The sequence below is a fragment of the Chroicocephalus ridibundus genome, chromosome 3, assembly GCF_963924245.1.
Source record: "Chroicocephalus ridibundus chromosome 3, bChrRid1.1, whole genome shotgun sequence".
Classification (NCBI taxonomy): Eukaryota; Metazoa; Chordata; class Aves; order Charadriiformes; family Laridae; genus Chroicocephalus; species Chroicocephalus ridibundus.
The window spans coordinates 38,686,814-38,709,750 of NC_086286.1; the positions used below are offsets into that span (position 1 = coordinate 38,686,814).

The 22,937-nt window shown below is 37.0% G+C and overlaps 1 protein-coding gene across 1 annotated transcript in view; it reads right to left on the reverse strand.

Annotated features, from left to right (window-relative positions):
• Positions 1 to 22,937, reverse strand: part of CRIM1 (cysteine rich transmembrane BMP regulator 1) — a 194,614-nt gene that overhangs the window by 90,578 nt on the left and 81,099 nt on the right. The window contains exons 3-4 of the mRNA XM_063328850.1: positions 11,327 to 11,569; positions 3,140 to 3,260 (exon numbers count right to left, since the gene is read on the reverse strand). Coding sequence (XP_063184920.1) covers positions 3,140 to 3,260; positions 11,327 to 11,569 — 364 coding nt within the window. The remainder of the gene's footprint in view (positions 1 to 3,139; positions 3,261 to 11,326; positions 11,570 to 22,937) is intronic.

Here is a 22,937-nt window from a genome sequence, read left to right on the forward strand (position 1 = left end):
GATAGAACTAGAGCAAGAAGCAGAGGCCTCGTAAAGACTAAATTTCCATATTATTCTAGTAAAGAGAGCATCCAGATAATCCAAAAAATATTTGGTGCAAAGCTATCCAAACATGCCATTTACGTCATTGCATATAATCCTACGAAAAATGTACAAAACCATGTAAGCAATAAAGATATAAGCCAACACTAATCACTGAAATCAGCTCCAGTTTTTACAGTCCATTCTTCATAGATAAAAATTAAACAGATTTTGATAAAAATCTTTACACTTACGAAGAAATTCTTAAAGGGATCTGAAAATTTGAAGAAAAATTAATTCACAACAGAAAAACTGGAAACACCTGAAGATAACAGATTTTGCACACTTTATATTGATCATCTCTTCATTTAACTTTGTAACAGAAGAAGGCAAAGTTACATTAACAAAACTGTGGTAACATGTTCTCTGCAAGAGTTCTAATATATTTGATTCAATAAGTTCCCTGGAGAAGAGAGCATCTTTACCAAGACCAGAGACAGACACATCACTTAGCTTTCCCAACATAACAGCTGGAAATTTAAGGCAAGTGCCTCATAACAGTGTGATGAAAGCTGAAGCAACTGGCATTTTGGTACCAACGCCAAATCAGTAGGCTGCTCTGTTTGAACCGTCACATTAGAAATCAGTGTGAAACTAAATGTAACTGAATGCGAGTACAAGAGCTTATGGTGCCAGATGTTTGTTTACTATTCCCCCTTTTCTCATGGGCGTTGCTAGAGGAGTTTTCACTATTATGAATATGCATTCAAGAGCTCACTCATTAAAAAAAAAAAAAGCCAGCTTAACATCAGACTTAAGGATCTCTGTTTTCCCAGCACACTACATATAAGAAACCAGACAAGAAAAAGATTTGGCACATAAGTCAATCTGCTCTTGCTGTATGCAAAGTTGTCAACTACTTGTTAACCAAGTCAGCGACATGCCACCCATCCTTAGCCATGATACTCTCCTTGACGCCTCTCTGGTTCCGCTGGTATTAATAGTTTATTTTAGTGGCAGCAAATGAAACAATTAATTGCAATTTCTTGAAAAAGTCCATAATCTTCATAAAAACAGTTTCCTGAACTCTAAAGGCTATGACCTTATGAAACGTTATGTCTTTGCTTTTTGTAAATTATTCTCAAATGTCCATTAAAATAAACAGCGCCACTTCTTTTGAACTTCATTCTAATGATTAAAGAGAGATATGGATTTATGTGATTCTAAACTGAATCACAGTCAATGCAATGTTAGTATTTCATCATGAGTTTAGTAAGAAATCCCAGAATTAAGGAAAAACATCCTCTCTTCCCAGTGTAGAGTCATTCATTCATATATCTGCACTTTATTTGACTTTTTCTGTAGTTTTGAAATGCAAGTCTCATGTGGGATAGAGAACCTGGCTTCAAATGTAAAGCTTCAATGTTTCCTCAAATCTGACAAAACACTGAACCTGAATCCCAATTGTTTCATTCGTGTTCCAAGTAACTGAACTTAGTTCCCCCTTCTGCTCTTTCTTCTCATACATGCACTTCTCTTCCTCTACCCTTCTTTCTTTTCTGGTTATCCCCATGCTGTGTTCCTTTATCCCCCCCTTCAAATAATACCTTTACCTACAGCACATGAATGACAACTATGGCACTGTCTTCCTTAAGAAGCACAGCAGTATATTAGAATCTATATAACTAAATACATTTCTAGCAGGCATACAACTTGTAAAGCATCTATACAATCTTACTGCTGCCAGATTCAGCTTTTCTTCTTTCCTCCTCACCTACTCTATTAAAAAGTGCATTATTGCTTTGGCTGAATTAAGGCAAACCAAAAACCTAGCAACCCACATAATAACTATATACAGCAACACAGACTGAGCCACAAAATTAAAAATTAATGGAGGAGTACAAGACACCTATAATTGTTTCAACCTGCCTGCAGACTCAGACTAGGTTATGCTAATTATGGGTTTTTTCCAGTTTTACACATCAAGGAGGACAGATATTAACATAAAACCCCCTCAGATCTGATCATAAGACTCCAGGAGCTAAGAACTCATCTGCCCCAGCTCTGATCCCTTGTTAAACTTTGATCCCAGTAATGCACAGCAATCTGATTTCCAAGAGGTTTCAGTGCAGTTCACAGTTATCTAATAATTCACACGCTCTAAGCGTGCTTGTACAATTGGCATCTTTGGGTGCAGGAGACAAGAATACCATTTTTGTCACTTTATTACCATGCACATGTACAAGTACACTTCAGACATCAGTTACAGTTAACGCACAGCAAACCAACTGGTTATATTTTTAAACATTATCAAAGAAAGGAAAATATTTTTTTCAAGGACATTTTTGCTCTAGGTGTTTTATTTAAGATCAGTTCCCATGTGTGTGCTAGAAATAGAAAATATTTCTAACTGATCATTTTTCTGAGGTAAACAAAGTTTTGTCTTCTTGCTACTCTACAATCCCTGAGAGAAGGAACACTGAAGTTATCATCTGTGAAGAATAAAGTGGATATTTCTCATTCCTTTCACACAAGCAACAGAAAAATCAATCAAACCACGACTTACATTAGACTGCAGAAAAACAGAACAAAATTTTAGTTTTTGGAAACAAAAATAATTTGGCCTATATATCACTTTTGAATCCAGCAAGTTGAAACAAATTTGTAAGTTAAAAAACCTACCATTAATCTAAGTTTTCTGTTGTGTCAAAGATCCTGAGTGTTAATCTAAACTAGAAATTTATGAAGTTTTATCCGAGATTGCTTCTTTCACTTTATAATCTATCTTTTTGAAGACAGTCCTTAGTAGCATTTTATTCTAGTTGTCTTGAACACGCTGAGCTGCACTGACAGCAATGTCAGTAGGAACACTAGTTAAAATCCAGGGCCTCCTGTGCAATCCCAACTAGCCAGGTCAGCTCTCAACTAATATGAAATTATTGTAATTCCTAGGAAGGTTAATGAGAATATGTTAAAGAATAAAGGGATGATACCGAGTATCCATACTATGTTCTGGTCCAAAGTTCAGAAAAAAAAAGAAAAGAAAACAACCACTCTAAATGAAAGAACTTGAATTGCAGAGAACAAGTTAAAAACACTCAGCCGTCAAGACACCAACCTTGTGGGCAGGGTACAGCAGCCATCAGCCGTCAGCCTGACTTGGGTTTCATAGCTATCCAGTGGGCAAACAACTTGTTGAACAGGAGGACATTCGACTGTGCTGCAATCCACACTGAACACTACGGAGGAAAGGGAGACGAAAATTCCTTTTACTCATGCGTTAGGAGCTTTTTGCAAATTACTTCATCATAAGCAACCAGTTATGCGTCAGCTTTTTAATTTAAGCCAGAAAAATTATGGAATGAATACATGCTCCGGAGGTAACATTACAAAAATACCTCCATTCTCTTGAAGTTTCACTTTTTAATAAAAATTATTGCCTCAGGAAGCAACTGAACTAATATTAGTTAATAAAACCTTTATAAAATTGAGACAGGCAACCTTAAACAATCATTATACCTGTGAATAATATTAGTTACTAGAAGTGTACTAGGTTACTGAGAATATATTTTCGCCACAGCTTTTAAAACACTCAACAATTCATTGTTTAATATTTTTCCTGATTAAAGCCTGCACTAGCAAGATGAAAAATTCCACATAACTAGTAAGACTGACCTACAGCTTTTTAGAAAGCAGCAAATGCTTAGAAATGTGAAAAAGTCAGCCTGAATATACATTTAATCCTACGAGTCATATTGAGGAAAGCTGAAAGACATCTTTATCTTATTTTGTCCGAAATCTCACGTGTTAACAACCAATACCAGCCCAGGCATTATCTATTTGCTATTCCTTATCATAATTATGCTAAGAAAGTACAGATTAAAACATGGTTCCCTCTTCAAAGAAATAAGCTACCTACTGACTGAGAAGGCAGGATGAACAGAATGTTATCAGACTGAAAATTATACAATACGATATCCCTGATTACTGATTAAACCTCACTTGAGTACTGACATTATTACGACCGCTAACTGCAGTACTAAAGCAGTTTGGCAATGCTACACCACGCTTCTTGCAAGAGCTGATACCTTTCAAAGTCCCATTTTCTGTCATCTAGTCCTACATTTTTCAGGCTTGATCCTCAGAGGTACACGGCAATAATAATTCAATTGGTCCATAACGAGACATCAGTCTCTGAATCACATCTCCTTTGCATATCTCATTAAACATTTAAATGAAAGCAGAAGTTCAATGAAACCAGTCTGCAGCTCATCAAGGTTAGGACCAGTAGGTTTGCCCTCAAGACCGTTAACTTTCAAAGTACATGAGTATGTGAGTGTCCTCTGTGTAAGCAATATTCTGAATCTGCCTTTTTCTAGTTATTTGGGAAACAGAGCCATCTGCTAAATCAGAGCAACCTGACAAGTTCAAAAAGCTCTCACTGGGAAATGCACGGATTTAATTAAAGTCCATTTTGTGGAGCAATGCATAGTTACTAAATTTAACTGGAAAGGTTCTGGTTACTAATCTCGACCATTATCGAATTCACTTTTATATCTCTTCATAATCACATAATTAATAATAATTATTATTAATGATTAATAATAATAACATAATAATAATCATAATTTACCTTCAAGACAGGAATACTTAAATTTATAATATTTCACTTTAAAAAGCCCTAGACTTTTGTGTTTCACTTTATTAATAACACATTTGAAACAGCACTTCTGTAAGAAATACATATCTAGTTCCTCCATTATCACAACAGGCACTGAGAATCACAAGCTCATCAGTATGGTCTAACGCAATCAATGCAATTTGTACGATTCTGTTGTGCCAAGTAATTACCAATGTCCAGTTTCCTGAATTTAAACTAGTAACCTTTCTACCTCCCTGATTCAAGGCCCCCACCGCCTTCTCCCCAGGTAAACAGTCTGGGAAAAACCAGCCAACAAGTTCTACCAACGACCTGCTACTTCACAACTATTTCTGTGTCCATCTTTCCATACACCAGTAACGACAACGAAAGAAAAACCACAAGGCAACTCCCTAATCATGTCACCAAGTCTCAACTAAGGTGCTCTTTCTTCCTAAACAGTTTAAATTCTTTCCAGTAGTTATAGTGTGCTAGTACACAGCTCACTAACACTGAAGAGCATCCCAAACAGCCTTTCTTTATTAAAAAAGTACAAATCTAAGAAAAGTTACAAACAAACCCACATCAAGAGCATTCAAATAGAAAATTCTCATGTAATTAAGTGGCTGTAGTCACTCAGCAGTTCCCCTGTTTGATTTCACTTACCCATTTTTAATTATTTTATGCTTATCTCTTAGTAGTACCAGAGCGCCCTCCAATTCTTGTAAGGATTAGTAGCATTTGGCAAACAAAAGGATATGCACTGAGCTTACCCACCACCACAGAATTTTATAATCCATACTCATACCCCATGTCAGTCTTCTCTCCAAACTGGGAGACCTTTATTATTCCATTATTAGATTAAACGTAGAACAGCTGTGGTTGGACAGGACCTCTGGAGGTCATCTGGTCCAACCCCCTTTCCAAGTCAGGCCACATAGATCTGATTGTCCAGGACTGTGCCTAGATAGCTTTTGAATACCTTCAAGGATGGAGATTCTACCACCTCTCTGGGCAACCTGTGCCAGTGTTCAGTCACCCTCATGGTGAAAAAGTGTTTCCTGATATTCAGACGGATCCTCCGTTTTTTCAGTTTGCGCCTGTTGCTCTGGTCCTGCCATTGTGCACCACTGAAAAGAGCCCGGCTCTGTCTTTACACATTCTCTTCAGGTATTTACGTGCATTGATGAGAACCCTCTCTGAGCCTTCTCTTCTCCAGACTGAACAGTCCCAGCTCTCTCAGCCTTTCCTCACAGGTAAGGAATGAAGATATGAAAGATTATTTTAAGTAGGAAAAAAGTTCCTACTTTTTTTTCATATTAAAATGGGTTTCTCAAACTGGAAAACATTAAGTCAAACTTCTAGATAAGCTGACAATATTGTAAGGTTACAGAACAGTGTATAACTGGGGCTTTGAGCAGCCTGGTCTCGTGGGAGGTGTCCCTGCCCATGGTAGGGAGTTGGAACAAGATGATCTTTAAGGTCCCTTCTAACCTAAACCATTCTATGATTCTATGAATGGGATTCTCCATTACTTAAAAAAATGGCCCCCAGATTAGCTGTACTACTTTCCTAAAAAATACAACTGCAAACATTTGACACTGAACTAATAGTTTTATTTTGACATCTTATGCTGATTCCAATAATTACAGAGTATACTTTTCATGAACAGGTTTATTATAAGCTGTTATTATATATTTTATTATAAGCTAAAAATTTTTAAAATCCTGTCTATAGAAAATTATTTTCGTCTATCCTAGAAGCTTTAAATATATAGTCTGACAAATATATATCTTCAAGAAGTCATAAACATGTTGCAATTTCCTATCAGTGCAGATGCACCCGATTGACCTTTGCTTAACAAGTCTTCAGAAACTTTCATGCACTGAATTTGCATAGTGGCATCTGAGAGTTACTAATTTTTCTACGAGAATGTAGCAGAAACCCTACCATGGTTGCAGACCTTGACATAGCAGTAATCTGCAACCTCCTTTGTAGACTACACAACTGAAGGTCTCTGATCATGAAACTGTTAATACTTAAGTGAAAAGAACATTATACCAAGTATATTAAGTTTCACCTTCATGTATTATGCTGTCTTTCCAAAGAACAGAATGTACAGTTCAGGGGCAAAAACTAAATAGCTACCTATGGACCAAAAGGTCCTGGTGCGCCAAGGCAGTATTTGCATCTCTGGTGCAACCAAGTGGCTTAGCACAGGAAAGACGACTGATTTTTCCAGAAGTCACAGCTTTCTGGGAGTCCAGTACAAATAAGCTATACAATAACATCCTCTTTACAATTGTGTTTAAACCAAGATCTGTTACCAGAAAAAAAACCAACCTCCCTTTCAGTAACAGTAATTTTCAGGCCATGCAGGGTTGCTGGAGAAAGCGAGTGAATGAAAACTCTGCTGGAATGACTGCTAGAAGAATGACAAATGAGCAGTCTTTTCAACAGAGGTTTGTCTAGCATGACACACATTTCCCAATGCTTTCCCCAGGATGTCAGAAACTAAGAGATGACACTCCTCACCTCACCACATACCAAAAAAAAGAAGTTATCAATTAAAGTACAACACACATCTGTTGGATAACTGCCAAAGTAAACTATTTACCTTTCTTTATTCAGAAGTGGCAGCTAGAGTTCCTATCACAACTTCAGCAAAATACCTTTTAGATTAGATTTTAACTCCATCTTTAAATAAACAAACATGATTTTAAAAACGTCATTGCTCATACTGTTTTAGCTTCTTGGCAAAAGAGGCATGTATACCCCCACAGATCTTGTTTCAGATTATTTTTATTTTTACTGTTAACATATTATGCATCTCCATTTGAGATGGGTCATTTAAACTATCTTTAAGAAAAAACAACAAACTTATTTTTGAGAATAATTTTTAAGAACTGTAACTCCAGCTTAGAACTAAATTCAGTGCTCGTTCAGTACGTTCACTGCTCATGAATAGCCAGTTATACACAGTTCATAGGAACAAAGTTTGGTGCTTATGGCACCAGGCCACTGTTATCTCACCTCTAAGCTTCGCAACTGCAGCAAAACAAAAAGGACACGACATGCTTATAGGTACCACAACTGTGGCGAGATGCTTGGTGGAGCAACGGTAAAAACATTTAAGACAAATTAATCTGGAGGTTAATAGACAGGTATGGCTAAACTACTGAGCTTCTTCATATTAACTGAATGACAATGCCTTTAATCATTGTATTCCTAAAGTGAAACAGGTAGAAGTAGTGGAACTCAACATGAAAGATTTTATTTTTGTTCTAGCATTTCGTGTTATGGAAACACTTCCTATTCTCCTTTCGGTAACTCAGTTGCCAGTCCCAGTATTTGAACATATGCAGTTCTTAGCAGAAGGCTCCAAACTCAAATGCCACTGCAAACTGGAGAGCGGCGATATCTTATTTAAGGCACAGAAATAAACACAATTTATGCTTTAATTGTGCAAATACTTATTGGCATAAGGCAGCACTGCTATCATAGGAAGCAGAGCTCCCAGCTTCCTGCAATTTGTTTCCACTAGAAAGCCCTTGCTGGTACAAAACCTCTACAGAGACTGGTTAAGCAGACACAGAGGTGCAGAAAGAGGATTCTGATAGCAGCAGTCACAGAACTAAAGTTTTTAGGTCTGTGGCAAAGAATGGAAAATAGTTTTCTCTGCTCAACGTGTAAACTCCATAGATACGCTGACCCTATTCAGTAAAACTAGTGACATCAGCCCTGTAAGAAACCCTGCATGAACACTTATCTACCAGGTCTTATACTGTTTATTGTCCCTTTTTTTTTTTTTTCAGCAGCGTGGCATTAAAAACTGAGGAAGCACAAAACAGAGCACTGCTAGTTCAGTTCCTCTCCAACTCTTTGTTCCAACAGTTCTTCAGGTACCAAGTCAAACTCTGAGGACACAAGGTTTATTACCAGGCTTACCATGGGCTAAGTAAATATTCCTGCCACGTGAGGAGCACCATCTGACATCACTTTATGACCATTATTTGAGCAAACTCACACAGATAATTCACAAAATGTTCATACATACATAAAAACAGTTATATGCTACTACATATATAGTAGTACATGTATATACACATAGAGAATAAGTGGCATTAAACAGTGCAGAAGAGGCAGGATGGACTAGATTACCTCCAGAGTCATCTAGTCTTCCAACCTAAATTATTCTACAATTCTATAAGCCTATGAATATACAATCCTAATAAAACAAAATATTCCACTGCCTGTTCTTAAACAAAGAAACTTATTTAAAACCACAGACAGTGGTGAACGTGATGGAACAGTTTAGATGGAAAAACACAGAAAGGTTCATGCTGACTTGCAAATTTAAAAATAAAATCCCAAAACTTTCTACAAGAAAGGAAACATTAAAAAAAGTTTCAGTATTTGTTTAGTCTATAATTTTTTCGTATATCAAGTACAAATTATGTTGCCTATGCAAATGTTGTTTACAATCTTTGAAAACAAGGTTCCTCAGAAAACTGAAAAAAAGTTCAGATTTGCAAACATTTGCCATTAAATAAAAAAGTCTTCTGTGGTAAATAATATGCAGTCTACTAAGATTTGTCAACATTCAAATACTCCTTTTCCCTGTCTTCCAGTCTTGTGTTGGCTTGTTTTTCCCTTTGCAATCTTCCCACTGTGCCAAACGGCAAACAAAAGAAACATGTAGACCAAAGTTATAAAAGTCAACTTGGACAGCCACTGAATTCTAACTTGACAAAACTCAGGCTACGTAGTGACTGATAATTCCGTATTAATAGCCCTCTTTTTTTTCTCCCCTAAAGCCAAGGGCCTGCAACAAGTAGGGGGCCCCACCTCCTCTGTAATTTGCAGTTTAGCCATTACATCTTTCATCACCCACCACTGCGGGGATGCACAAGAGTACCCACCTACGCTCCTCAGCCTCTTAGCACTGACAAAGAAACACACTTTCATCATCTCCCAAGGTAGGTGAGAACTCCCTGCTTTCCCTTAGATTCTCAATTTCTAACCCCCACTGCAAAGCTCGACACTTCCCTTAAAACCCGTAAATCTCCTTCCCCAATCTCTTTGAAGCCTCTGCTCTTCTACCTTCCTAACACGCATCTTCGTTTTTCCAGTGCCATGTACCTTCACCTCTTAACTCCTTACAACAAAACCCACAAACTACTTCAGAAAACAGCATACACCTAGTTACATAAAACTACTAATGCAATAAATAATCACATACTCAATTTGAAGATTCAGTAATACTAACAAGCTGAAAACAGCCTTCAAGAAGTAACCTAGAAAGGTAAGTTTGGACTGAGCTATTTGCAAACTACAGGATGGGAATGCAAAGAACAATCTGGAGGACACAATTACAGCCATCATTTATTTTGATAAATACAGAAATAATCCAAAAGTCAGCAAGATAAAATTCAGTAAAGGCATCCTTGAAGTACATATAGGCAGAATTTAAATGTACAAATATAGTGGTTCAGTAGCAGTCATGCTACTGAAAGATCTTGGGATCACAGCGTTTCACAAACTAAATACAACTCTTTCAAGAGTCAGCTCTTATTTAGAATTTTGCATGAAAGACAGAAAGTAATTACTCTACAGTATTTAGTGCTGAAGACGACTCACCCAAAATAGCGGTCTGCTTTTGGACACCACATTTTAAAGACATGTGGATAAACTTAAGATGACTTATAGTGGGGCAACATAACAAGGAAGAAGTCCAAGGAAACTATGCCATAAGAAGTTACAGCTAATCCTAGATGAAAGAAGACTAAAAAAAATGTTCCACAGCAAAAATTACTATAAAGACTACTCAGGACAGAGAACAAAAAAGTTTGCTTAAATTTCCACGCAGGCAGATTTGCATTGGATATTAGGAAAAAACAGAAAGATAAGCACTAAAGGTACAAAGACTGTACAATCTTGTTCTGTGTAGGATTTAAAAAAAAATATGTTAAACAAGCATAGGAAAGGCTCAGCTTAAGCATACTTAAACCTGTTTGCACATAAGATTTTGGATTATACAATTTTATATGCCTGCTTTCATCCCTCTATTTTTATTATTCATCTTTACCAAAGCCTGGATCAAAGAGTGAATTACATCTACTCCACTGAGAATAATAAATCATAAGAAAGGGTGATTGGTGTTTTCATGAAATGGAAAATGGGTAAATACTGAAAGAGTTGTAAAGTCTTTCACTATGCTCCTCTACAAGCCTTTTGCTCTCCAGTTTTTAAAGGGTCATCACTTTGTAATCTAGAGAAATCTTAAAACAAAAACATTAGTTCCCTGTCGATGCACAATATATTCCTATTATGAAAAACCTTTGTATAATCTAAGCAGTATATAAAGTATGTCACTTTAACTAGTAGCATCCACAGAAATGCAATATTCTCACCAGGCTACTTTTCTCTTGTTGCTCAGTTTAAATTAATGTCTGAAGGACAAAAGAAAGTAAAATTTAGCATAGTATTTCTTATTATTTTTTTCAATAGGTATTGCCCATATATAATCATTTTAATTTTGAAGAAGAATCAGAAGAATTTTTGAAGGCTGTATAGGCTTTATTGGGTGCAATTACATAGGTTATTGTGCTTGTCAGACAGTTAGAGAAAACTGAAAAAAGGAAAAAAAATTATGTCCACTTTTACCTGGTTTACATTCATAGAGATCACAGCATTCCCCTGGCTTTCCTGATGCCTTAGAAACCAATATATTCAAATAGCCAGGTTGGCAAACCTTCCTCAAGCAGCCTGCAGGATTACACACACAACGGCTTGGGAGCGGACAGCATTCACCGGGAGGAGCATAGCCTTCAATTAAGATGGAATCTTCTGGACAGCGAGGAGAAAACTGGACCTCACAGCGGGCCTTGGAGCAATCAGGTTTCTCTTCTGAAAGGGAGGGGAAAAAAAAAAAATCAGCATGCCATAATGTCAGCAAAACACTGTACGGAAGCTGTAAAGATAAACTCAAATAAATCTCCCTTTCTTCTGCCTCCCCCCAGAACAATAAAAAGAAAAGGAAACTGCTGCTGCTGAACTGATTTGTTTCGCAAATCTGAACTGATTATGGAACATGCTTAAAAAAGTCTTGTTATTTGCAAGATGGCAGGTGTGTTATGAAATATTTTTCCCAAATTCTAATCTGAGCAGTGTGCGTGACTGCTGAAGTCACACAGCCTCAAAACACAGCTGTGAAGCTACACATTTCGCCATGACATTAAGGAACAACTTGTCATATCATGCACAGCCCTGATGTTCACACCTACACCTTCAGTTTCCTAAGACTTTCCATTATGAGCAACTGATTTTAATTCAGTTATTAAACTTGGTTGACCCAAATTGAGATTTCACCAGTTCAAAAAGCTGGTTAAAACTTCAGCAACTAACATGTTGGGAGAGTCCATACATTAGCAAAAGAGGATTTTTCCTGTACACACTCCCAATGCTCATGTCCATACATTAGCAGAAGAGGGTTTTTCCTGTACACACTCCCAATGCTCATGTTAAAAGCGGTGTTCCCACATACTTCAATGGCTTGAATAGTAAAAAAAGAAGAGGTTTGACTAGCACTGGCTACAGGCACTACAGGTTTGAGGCACGGGCTCCAGGCATACAGCAATAAGAAAAGGAATATTGAGGACCAAGGTCCACAAGTTGGTAGGAACAGTGACAAGCTGGACAAACACTGAGATAAAACAGAGAATGAAGACACAGAAGAAGATGCTTGGACAACTAGGTAACACCCTTCCAAAACTTGGAAAAGAACTCAAGATTCCCCATTCTCAAAAATATGAATCTTAACTCTGTCAAAAATGTTGTGTCATGCCCTCCAATGACTAAGCCACACTGGGAAAAATCGAATCACTCCCATGACTGATTTACTCTATAGTGTGAGAAACTTGCTTGTATCCAAGAGGGTCTCACTTTGCTCCGTATACCCGAGCACTGTTAAAAAACAAGTGGATTCCAGACACTCAAAGGCAGTATCTTTAGGTCCATAGGACATGGTGAATTAAGTGTTTGGAGGCAACGCAGGGAGCCTTCCCAGGCCCAACCAGAAAAAAAACCCACAACAATAGGAAACCAAGACCTGAACTTATAAACTGTTTGTACCACTCCTTGGTTATTCGCAAGTTTGTAAACTAGACTGTTCTACTACAAATATCGCTATTACCCCCACAAAATTATTAGACTACTTTGCTTGTTATTATTAAAGCTAGATGCAGAATAGTAGAAACAAGTAAAAACAACACTAACTTTATTAATCTGATGTTTTAAAAATTAATCTCTAGTGATAATCTCAGTGATTGAATAAGACATATCAAATATGAGCAGCTCTGATAAAAAGTCAAGAATATCTTCTCCAAGATTTTAATAACTCACTGGTTTTGGAGTTACTACAGTTACTTACTGGATATTGTGTTGTGGGTTTGTTTTTTTTTTTTAAAACTAAAAGCAACACAGCAAATGTGTAATTCTGCTTTGAAACATACACTGAATGTCAATAACAGCAATCTTTTTTTTTTTTCCCCAGAAGGTCACTTTTACACTTAATTTTAGTATATTCTTTGGAATTCTAGATCATATTGAAGAGTCAAAGCAGTACTGCTTGTCTATGTGGTTGATTTGCTAACTGTGCTTTAGTTTCATTTAAGCTTAGAGGGATATAATGCCTAGACTTATAAGTGCTTAGAAAAATATTAATCTGTCTTAGCATTAGTAATTGCAAAAGGAAATAATGAATATAAAGGTTTGCCTCAATTTTAGTTGGCAAATACAGCAAAACAGAATCAAAAGAATCATTACACATTATTTCCTTCACGTACCAGTACTTTATAGTTTTTCTTACAAGCAGAGATTACTAACTTAAATGTGATACTAGATAGCATCATAACTCTCTTCTTGCAGTTAAAAACCCCACTATTTCCATCTATCTTCAAAATCGCCTAGGCTAGATATGTACTTTGCCTAGAATTTTAAATAACATTCATAAGACCTTTTTTTTAAACCTACCCTTACGCTCAGGTTCTTATCTGCTTTATTAAACACATTGTTCAGACTGGAAATTACTGGTTACAGAGGTTTACTGCAGAAAGTTGTGTAAATAATAGATAACTTACTACTTTCAGTATTTTATCGATCTTCTTTAGTTTATGGATATAATAAAAGGCTCCATATTTTAGCTTTTAAAAATCTTTTTCTTTTCCACTGCATGTTGTTCTGTTGTGCACAGAGAAGTGATGGAAGAGTAGTGCAGGAGCAACCCTTGAAGTTCTTGCTCATGACAGACCCTTAAATTCACACTTTTCACTACTTGATCTGCCTGAGCCTTATGTATCCAGTGATTTTCTGATTCCCATGACTAACAATCTCATCCTCATGCAGTCTCTCTTGTGAAAAGACTTGGTGTTATATGTATTCTAAAAAGTTTACCTACTGTTTTTACTTGAATGCATTTACTGACATACATATGTCGATATAGATAAGTGTTTCCTTAAGGACCGTTTGTATTTGACCAATTTAAACCAATTTTCAGAAATTGTCAGGATACTTTCAATACTTTCAGTATTGTCAGAAATGCATGTCAAACTGTTGGGATTCAGATTATTCAGTACTCTAAAGATACTTATTTTCAAGACCAATGCAAAGCCTACTGTTGGAGTTGGTAAGATCACCTAGCGAAAATAAGAAAACAAGGATTTGTCACTATCAACATGTAAGAAGCATCACAAGAACAGAAGAAATTTTAAATAGAGAACTGTAACAAGCATTTTTGTACGAAATGCTCACTCAGTGTTTCACAGATACTATCTTTGATAGTCCTTTCCACATTAGAATATTGTGCTCAACGTAGTGAACTGAAACAGAACACAATAGGACTCTAATATTAAATAAAACCAGTGTCACTTTCAGAGGAAATGGTTCAAATGCAAACAGCCACCACCCTGCAAAGACACCTTTGTGTTTTAACACCAGGTTACATAACACCAGCAGATATTTAGAAATCAAGCTTAAGTTTTCCCTTTTAATCCAGTGTAACTATCACTTTTGTACTTCATAGTCCTGAAAAATAAACAAACAAAACCCCTTCCCTACTACTACTTGTGTAAATATTGTGCTTCCAAATTCTAATCTTAAACTATATACACGGTAAAACATTCTCCTCCTAGCATACAAATGCAAATGAGCAACAGGAAAGTCAAACGTATTAACCCAAGCCGGATCAGCCAACAGACACCTGTCCTTTAGCTTCACTAACATCAGCCCACAGCAGAGTCAAGGGCAGGTAAAGAACTGTTCCGCAGACATCATCATGATTTGGGTCTTGCTTGAGATGCGGTTTTTCCTTTTGTGGAAAGGAGCAAGTGGCTGAAATGGTATGTGAGTAGTAGTATTTAAAGTGTTTTCTTGTAGAGTTCCTACAAAGTTTTGTTTCAACTAAAGCAAGTGTAGGGTCCTGCACCTGGGAAGGAAGAATGCCAAACACCGGTATATGTTAGGGGCGGACATGCTGGGAAGCAGCTCCGAGGAGAAGGACCTGGGGGTCCTGGTAGACAGCAAATTATCCATGAGCCAGCAGTGTGCCCTTGTCGCCAAGAAGGCCAATGGCATCCTGGGCTGCATAGGGAAGACTGTGGCCAGTAGGTCGAGGGAGGTCATTCTCCCCCTCTACTCTGCACTGGTGAGGCCACAACTGGAATACTGTGTCCAGTTTTGGGCTCCCCAGTTCAAGAGGGACAGGGAACTACTGGAGCGAGTCCAGCGTAGGGCAACCAAGATGATTATGGGACTGGAGCACCTCCCTTATGAGGAAGGGCTGAAAGAGCTGGGACTCTTTAGCCTGGAGAAGAGAAGGTTGAGGGGGGACCTGATTAATGTTTACAAGTATCTAAAGGGTGGGTTTAAGGAGGACGGAGCCAGGCTCTTTTCAATGGTTCCCAGCGACAGGACAAGGGGCAATGGGCACAAGCTAGAACATAGGAAGTTCCGTTCAAATACACGGAAAAACTTCTTTACAGTGAGGGTGACAGAGCACTGGAACAGGCTGCCCAGGGAGGCTGTGGAGTCCCCTTCTCTGGGGATTTTCAAGACCCGCCTGGATGCAGCCCTGAGGGATGTGGTTTAGGCAATCCTGCTCTAGCAGGGGAGTTGGACTAGATGATCTCTAGAGGTCCCTTCCAACTCTGAAGATTACGTGATTCCGTGATTTCTGAAAACGATCTTAACCTAAAACATGAAAATCCAGCAGCTGTCAGTGTAGCATTGCTACATTTTAGTTAAAACTAACCAGCTAGCATCACGCTGGCGTAACTAGGTCCTGAGCCCAGCCCTCACTGCAAGGTAAAAAGGCGGGAGTTCTGTTTTACTGCAGGTCAGTAAAAGCCGATGAGGGCTCCTCATTTTCATACCAAGCCTGAATACAAGACATTACTTTTAAGCAACAATTAAGAAAAGTTCCAAGGTTTTTCTTTTTGTTATCTCAGCAAATGGCAAGCACACCCATCTTCTCTATTTACAGGGATAAAAGTTAGTACATGAAACATATTTCTACAATTCATGGTACTAAGCTTGTTTACCTTTTCATTAGTTGACTGAAGAAAGCATCAAAATTGAATTTGTTCTCAAAGTAAATTACAAACATTAATACAGCCATAAATGCCACTGCTTTAGCAAGATTCTTGATTTAATTCCATTACATACAGCTATTTAAGATTTCATCAAACAAGAGAAATCATTTATTAGCTCTTTTTTCCTTTATTAATAAACACTTTCAGCCCTTACAAAAGGGACACATAAGAAAGCATGTCAGAGCAGAATGTTTAAAAATACAACAGACTACCTCAAAAGACAGAAAGGTAGGGCAATGGCAAGCTGCATTCCACAGAAAACTGTAAAATCACTCACCAGTGGTATTTTTGCTATTTTAACCCTTTTATACACCAAATGGAGGACTATTTCTCAACAGACCAAGGCAGACTCACAATAATATCCTACTGCTTCTCTGTCAAATACACACATACACTATGAAGCACTGACCCATCTCCCAGAGCTGTTTTAAGCTACTGTCTGTTACACAAATCAGGATCTCCCTAACCAACATTTTCAAAGTCAAACAAGGTATCAGGACTCCACTTTATTATTGTAATTTTGCAAGAAGTAGAATATAAGCAATTACTACGTGTGCCTAGAAACAGAACTTCATTTTTCAAAGCAGTGTATTGAACCTAAAAAAAAAAACCAACAGATTTTCAAGGAAAGGGATAACTATGTGTGTGACTTACTATGAAATAAATTAGCACAGCAAATATATAAGATACTTAATTCCTGGATAAAGAACCATCTTATCACATAGATTACATGACAAGAAGATATGCATGTGTCACATTCTCCTAATCCATAACATAGATTCCCTCACAAGAACAATTTCATACAACCCTAACTGCATGTAGAAAGACAGTAAAACTATTTGTTAAAGCAGATGTCTGGTTTTGTAATTAAGATTTGTACTCAGGACACTTATCACACTAATTGCAATATATTTTAATAAAACATTGTTTTACCTCTACCCTTGAAGCAGCTGATAGGTCTCATTTAATAAGTTGGTGATTTTAGCATGCCAAGAAATAGCTTATACAACTCACTAATTAATTTATGAAGTGAGGTTTTGTATACATTTTTGCTGTTTGATTTTCACATAATCGGACAGTTAATGGGAAAAGCATATTTCAGTCTCTCCTTAAAAAAAAAAAAAGGAACCATTAACAAGGAGAACAACTACTCATCAAGGATGCATCCAAACTTCTCATAAATTAAGTCTCAACAGATAACCTACAACCCATTCTGAAAAACTCAGTTGGCTGCAAATGTTGCCTTTATGTTCAAAGAACAGCAGCATTTCAAATGATCACACAAAGAACAGAAACTATCAGCTGGTTTGCTGATGAGGTTTCTCTGTGGGACACATTCTTTTTATAGCTTTTCATCAAACACCACGGAAGCTGGAAGCATTCTGCTGTCTCTGACATCTCACCACCCTGAATCAAGAAAGAATCTCTACAGAGATGAAGGAAGAGTCTGAATCAATCAAGCTTTTACAAACTATCTATTCTGAGAGGCAAATCTTCTCAAGAAATTCAGAAAACTATATGGAAAGATAGTATTTTTAATAAATTGAACACAATCCAAACAGGAAAAATGGCATTTTGATGAATTCAAATTAAGACTCCTATCCTTGGAAACAAACTTCATATCTGCTATAAAAGGCAGCCTTACAGACCATTTAATATAACATTATTCAGTTTACCAATGACAGTGCGATTTCCCAGTATAAATTAGTACTGGTACTGAAGGTTCAGGCTTACCTGCTCTCCACAATTAGCCTGCAAAAAGAACGTGCTGTTGCTAAGCTCATGACAGAGGACACCCAACAATTACCAAGAAAAACTGAATCACCTAAGTTACAAGGTGTAACTAAATAATAACTAAGTTACAATGTACTGTCTGCTTTAATATTAAATCAGGGACCATTCATTTAAAAAGTCAGGATGTCTCAAAAGTATTTCTCCTTTTCATCGAATTTTCACCTCAGAAGCACACATGAAAGTTGTCGCATCTCAGAAGTCAAAGCATAATAACAACATTCAAACTGACCTTTCACTGCAACTGCAGTGTGTTTATTATAAAGTGCATGAGGGGGAGGAGAGCAACCTTCAAAGAATAGAATATAAAGAAGAAATCAAGATGTGGATTTGGTTTTTTTCTTTGCCGTTAACATTAGAAAGAATCTGTCATAAAGCAACAGCCATAAAGATAGAACCTTCACAAAGTTTCTCCGTATCAAAAGCTACTAGATATTTTTAAAATCACATTTCCCATGACCTTACAAAGGTATTACAGGGAGCAGAGACATAGTGGCAAGGTACTGAAGTCTTTCTGTTACAACCAATGCTTTCTCTGAGAGAAAATAACTTTACCTTCCTGAAAGGTTTATACAATACTCACTCAAACTGGCCAACAGTTAGAGGTGTTTTTATTAAGACAGTCACTGAATATAGGAAGTCTAGATCCCAGGGTTGTTTTGTTTATTTTGTTAAAGTAGAGCAGTTGTTTGGACAGTACCAAAGTCATACGGAGATAAAAATGGTTCCCGAAGAAGAATTAAAAACTTTGCTTTCACCTCTGTATCAAATTCTTTTCCTTCATTATGTTTGCATGCTCTGCTTCGACATGCAGGGAAAGCACATGCCAAGTTTAGTTAATGAGAAAAGCAGAAGAATTAAAGCACTGGTTAGCGCAGCAGAAGGATCTTAAGGTACAACCTGATGTGGGGGAAATGGAGAAGAAAAGCCCCAACAGGGGTGGGAGGTTCTTCTCCTCATTCTTCAGGTGAAACAAAACAGATCTGTGCTTTTCTGGAAACCTTTTCAGGGACGGATTTTTATCATTTTGTCAAAACTTCATGTGACCAGCGATGCTTTTACTCAGTCACCACAGAAATGAGGACAGAATGTTTTTATCCAAGGAGAAGACTGAAGAGAACTATCAGAGACTTGGGTCTGAGCGCCTCTGCTGAGATATTTAAACTGTTATACAGCTGCTCCTGTAAAAATAACTTTTTAATATGTACATGTACGAATATACATAATGTATATACACAGAGAGAGAATAAATCTATTTTTTCTGTTAGGTCCCTAAGAAGAATACAGAACAAGAAGCATTTTGAAATAGCTAGCTTCATATTTCAAAGCAATTCAAAATAGAATATGGTTTATAAAGATGAACATTTTTTGTACGACTAAGCAAAGTGATGCACTAAGGTCAGCATACAAGCTTTGAAGACACGTGTTGTTCAGCTTTGCATTTTTGTTTCACTGTAAACCAGTTTCGTGAAATCTAGGCTAAAATACAGCCACTTTTACTGTACAGTCTTACAGCCGTCATTGAAATATGTTCCAAACAATAGGGATACTCTACTGTTATACAGTGGCAGGAAGGAAATATTAAAAGGATTAGGGATAAACAAGAAAAATGATTATCTAGCTGAAGCAGTCAGACAGACAGGGATCGATATCGGAATGCAAAATACCCAAAAGGATTTTCAAGAATCAAAAGGACAGTTATAGTAGATTAAAAAATGAGATTACCTTACACATACAATATGGACCGTACTACATACGGATGAACTGCTACAAAAAAAAAAAAGGAACTAAAGCCTGACCTTTTACCTAAAACTGAACTTTATTTAAAATCCATCCTGTTTTTTAAATGACTTTTGCTTCGCTTTCCAGCATTCTGACACTCTGGATTTTATGTACACCACAGTGGAGCAATCTGTCTCACCCATATTATAGCCTGATCTTCTTGTAATATAACAGCCACAGCCTGCAACTAACCTGGGTTAAAAGACTCGCACACAAAAAGACAGTCATAGAGACAAGTTTTACTAAATATGCACTTGTCGATACACATCTTTGCAACATGATATTCGCTACTGATTTGCCAAAGATTTTTCATTTCAAGGACCAAATAACCAGGAACAAGGGTTATGCCACTCAAGACAACTACAGCCAAGAAAGAATAATCCCATTTGGATGACAAAACTATTAGGACATTATAATTCCACTTCCTGAACTTTCTTCTTTTCCTGTACTGAAAATACGAAAAAGAAAGATGGTAATTCAAAAACCAAACACACACCACAATTGCAATCAAGCCTTAACCAAAGCTGTGGTCTACCAAAGAAGAGGTTTCAACAGAATCAGTGAGGATTTATCAGACACCCTGCATCTAAATGCAAACACAAGTTCTATAAAACCATGTTGCTTGTAGCAGTAGTTGCATTTGGGTTCAGACCTCCCAGCTCAAAGCATTTCCCTGTTAGGCTTAGAAATGGTCCCGTCTGGGAAACTCAAAGGTAGTTTTCCTTCTCCTCTATTTCATATAAAGCCTGATTTCAGCAGATACATATTAACTTTTTTTAATATAAACTAACAGCTTGACACCAACAAGTTAATCCAAATCTATAATGGATACCATTAGCTTTCTGACAGAACCGTATGTGCAGAGAAGGACGGGAGCCCAGCCCACTGCCCAGCGGAGCGGGGAGCTGTGCCATGTCCCAGCACAGGATCCACTTCCCCTCCTGGTAACTGCACTTTCAGTTGCAATAAAGCACCTTTAAACTTCAGTATTGAAAATCCTTCTGAAGTTAGATGGAGAAATGAGCAGGCAGCTACCTGTAGTCAGATTTACAGCTGGGTTGCCTCCATTGTAAAAAAAAAAAAAGTGTTTTCAATACTCTCATGACTGGAATAACATTGGACATTGTGATTTATATAAGAGAGCCTATTATTCTGGATGAATGATACTACTCCTACTATTGGTCAATCTTTATATTGGCAAATCAAGTGAAATCTCCAAAGAAAGAAAGAGTATGTAAACAGTAATGAGGTGGTCTGAACTCCAGAGCCAAGACTTCAGAAAATGCCAAAACATTTTGGAAGCAAACCAAACCCGAAGATACTAAATTCATAACCAGTATAAACTGAATACACTTGAATGACTTACAAAAGTGTACACCAGTAGTAAATTCACCTAAAGCCGAAAGTATTCCTTATTGCAATGATATAAGCAGCTGCAAACCAAATGTAATGCTGAACCTGTACCAAAATGATGACAAAGCACAAATATTTGGAACAATTCTGCTTAATGCAGCTTAAGAAAAATATAAGCTAGCTGACATCTGGGGAAATAATCAGAAGTATTCACTGAAAGAGAAGTACTGCAACACACACCTTGATCTGAGAGGGAGAAAGTGATTTGAATTTGAGCACACAGCTTATACCCCTCAAGGACAAACATCTCTGGAGGCAGCTCTGTATGTAAGGAGTACTGAACAACGTGTTACACCACACAATCACACCCAAAGTAGTAGTCTCAAATCACTGTCTGCTTCCTAATCAAAGTCAGAAAACATAAGCATAACAAGGACCCAGAAAACACTTGCATTTGCAATAAATGCAAACTACAGCCAAAATAAATACGTGATTCTACAAAGAAATGAGAATCCACATATTTAAGTCAGCAACTGAGATAAAACTCAGAACAGCAAGAACAGCAATTAATTTTCTAGAGCTAGATTAAAAAAAGCAACTGAGGTGTGAAAATTAACTTAGTAGTGAGAGGGTTGATATTCAAAAGGAAGACAACTTTTTGTTATTAGTGAAATTGAATCAACTCCTGTCTGTCCTTTAGTGTTTTGTTAAGTTAATAAAAATAAATTTAAGATATGTGCTTTCTTCAAGTTCTCTGATCCCTGCTAATGGTAAAAAAAAAAAGCAACAAAAAAACCACACACAAAACAAAAAAACCCAAAAAACCCCAGAAGCCAAACCCACGCACAATAAAACGAGGACTTAAATGCCGTAAGATACTTCTGGCAAGTAAACGCCATTATGCAAACTGGTTTTCATAGCTATTATGTTCAAAGGACCTCTGTAAATTTGTTAGCAGCTTAACCACATATTTCTTAAATTCTTCCACAAAAACACTCATGATGCGTAATATCAGAAAAATCAACTCTGTTCAACATTTCATTTTTTTCTTCTCTATACTATCCTAAGCTACCGTAGTTACCAAAGTATGAAAAGCAGCATAGTTTCCTTCTTTTAGGCAAACAGAAGCTGACTACTTCCAATGGTGAAGGCCAATGCCTAAGTGTTTCGAGACATTTTAATTTCTCCAACTACTATAGCTCATCTCTCTTGACTTCTCTGGGCTGGCTTCTTCCTAAGTTCTTCTAAATAAACTCTCTAGATTTAGAATTTAAATGCATTTCTATTATATAAGATCTTCCATATTGCCAGACATCTTCCTGAATTCTTACTTTCTTCCTTTATTTTCTAACATGAGTATTTCTGTTAAATTTGCCTCCCTAGAATGAGTTTTAATACCAACCACTATAAGCATTATTTTGCAATTCATCAATTACCAAACCTGCATTAACTTACTCAACAAAGTTTCTATGCATTACTTAGAACAACAGAAAAAGAGACTTATCTATAATAAGAAATATAATGGCAAAGCAGAAGGGGTCATTACAATCTTAGGTGAAATCTACACCGACATAGTGAATTCTTATGCAAAAATTCTTGGTGCCTTGCAGTGAAGAGATTCTACGATATTTTTTACCAGATTTCCAATTACAAGAAAACTTGTTAGCATGAAAGAATTTACTAAATAGCTCAGTCTTCCAGAA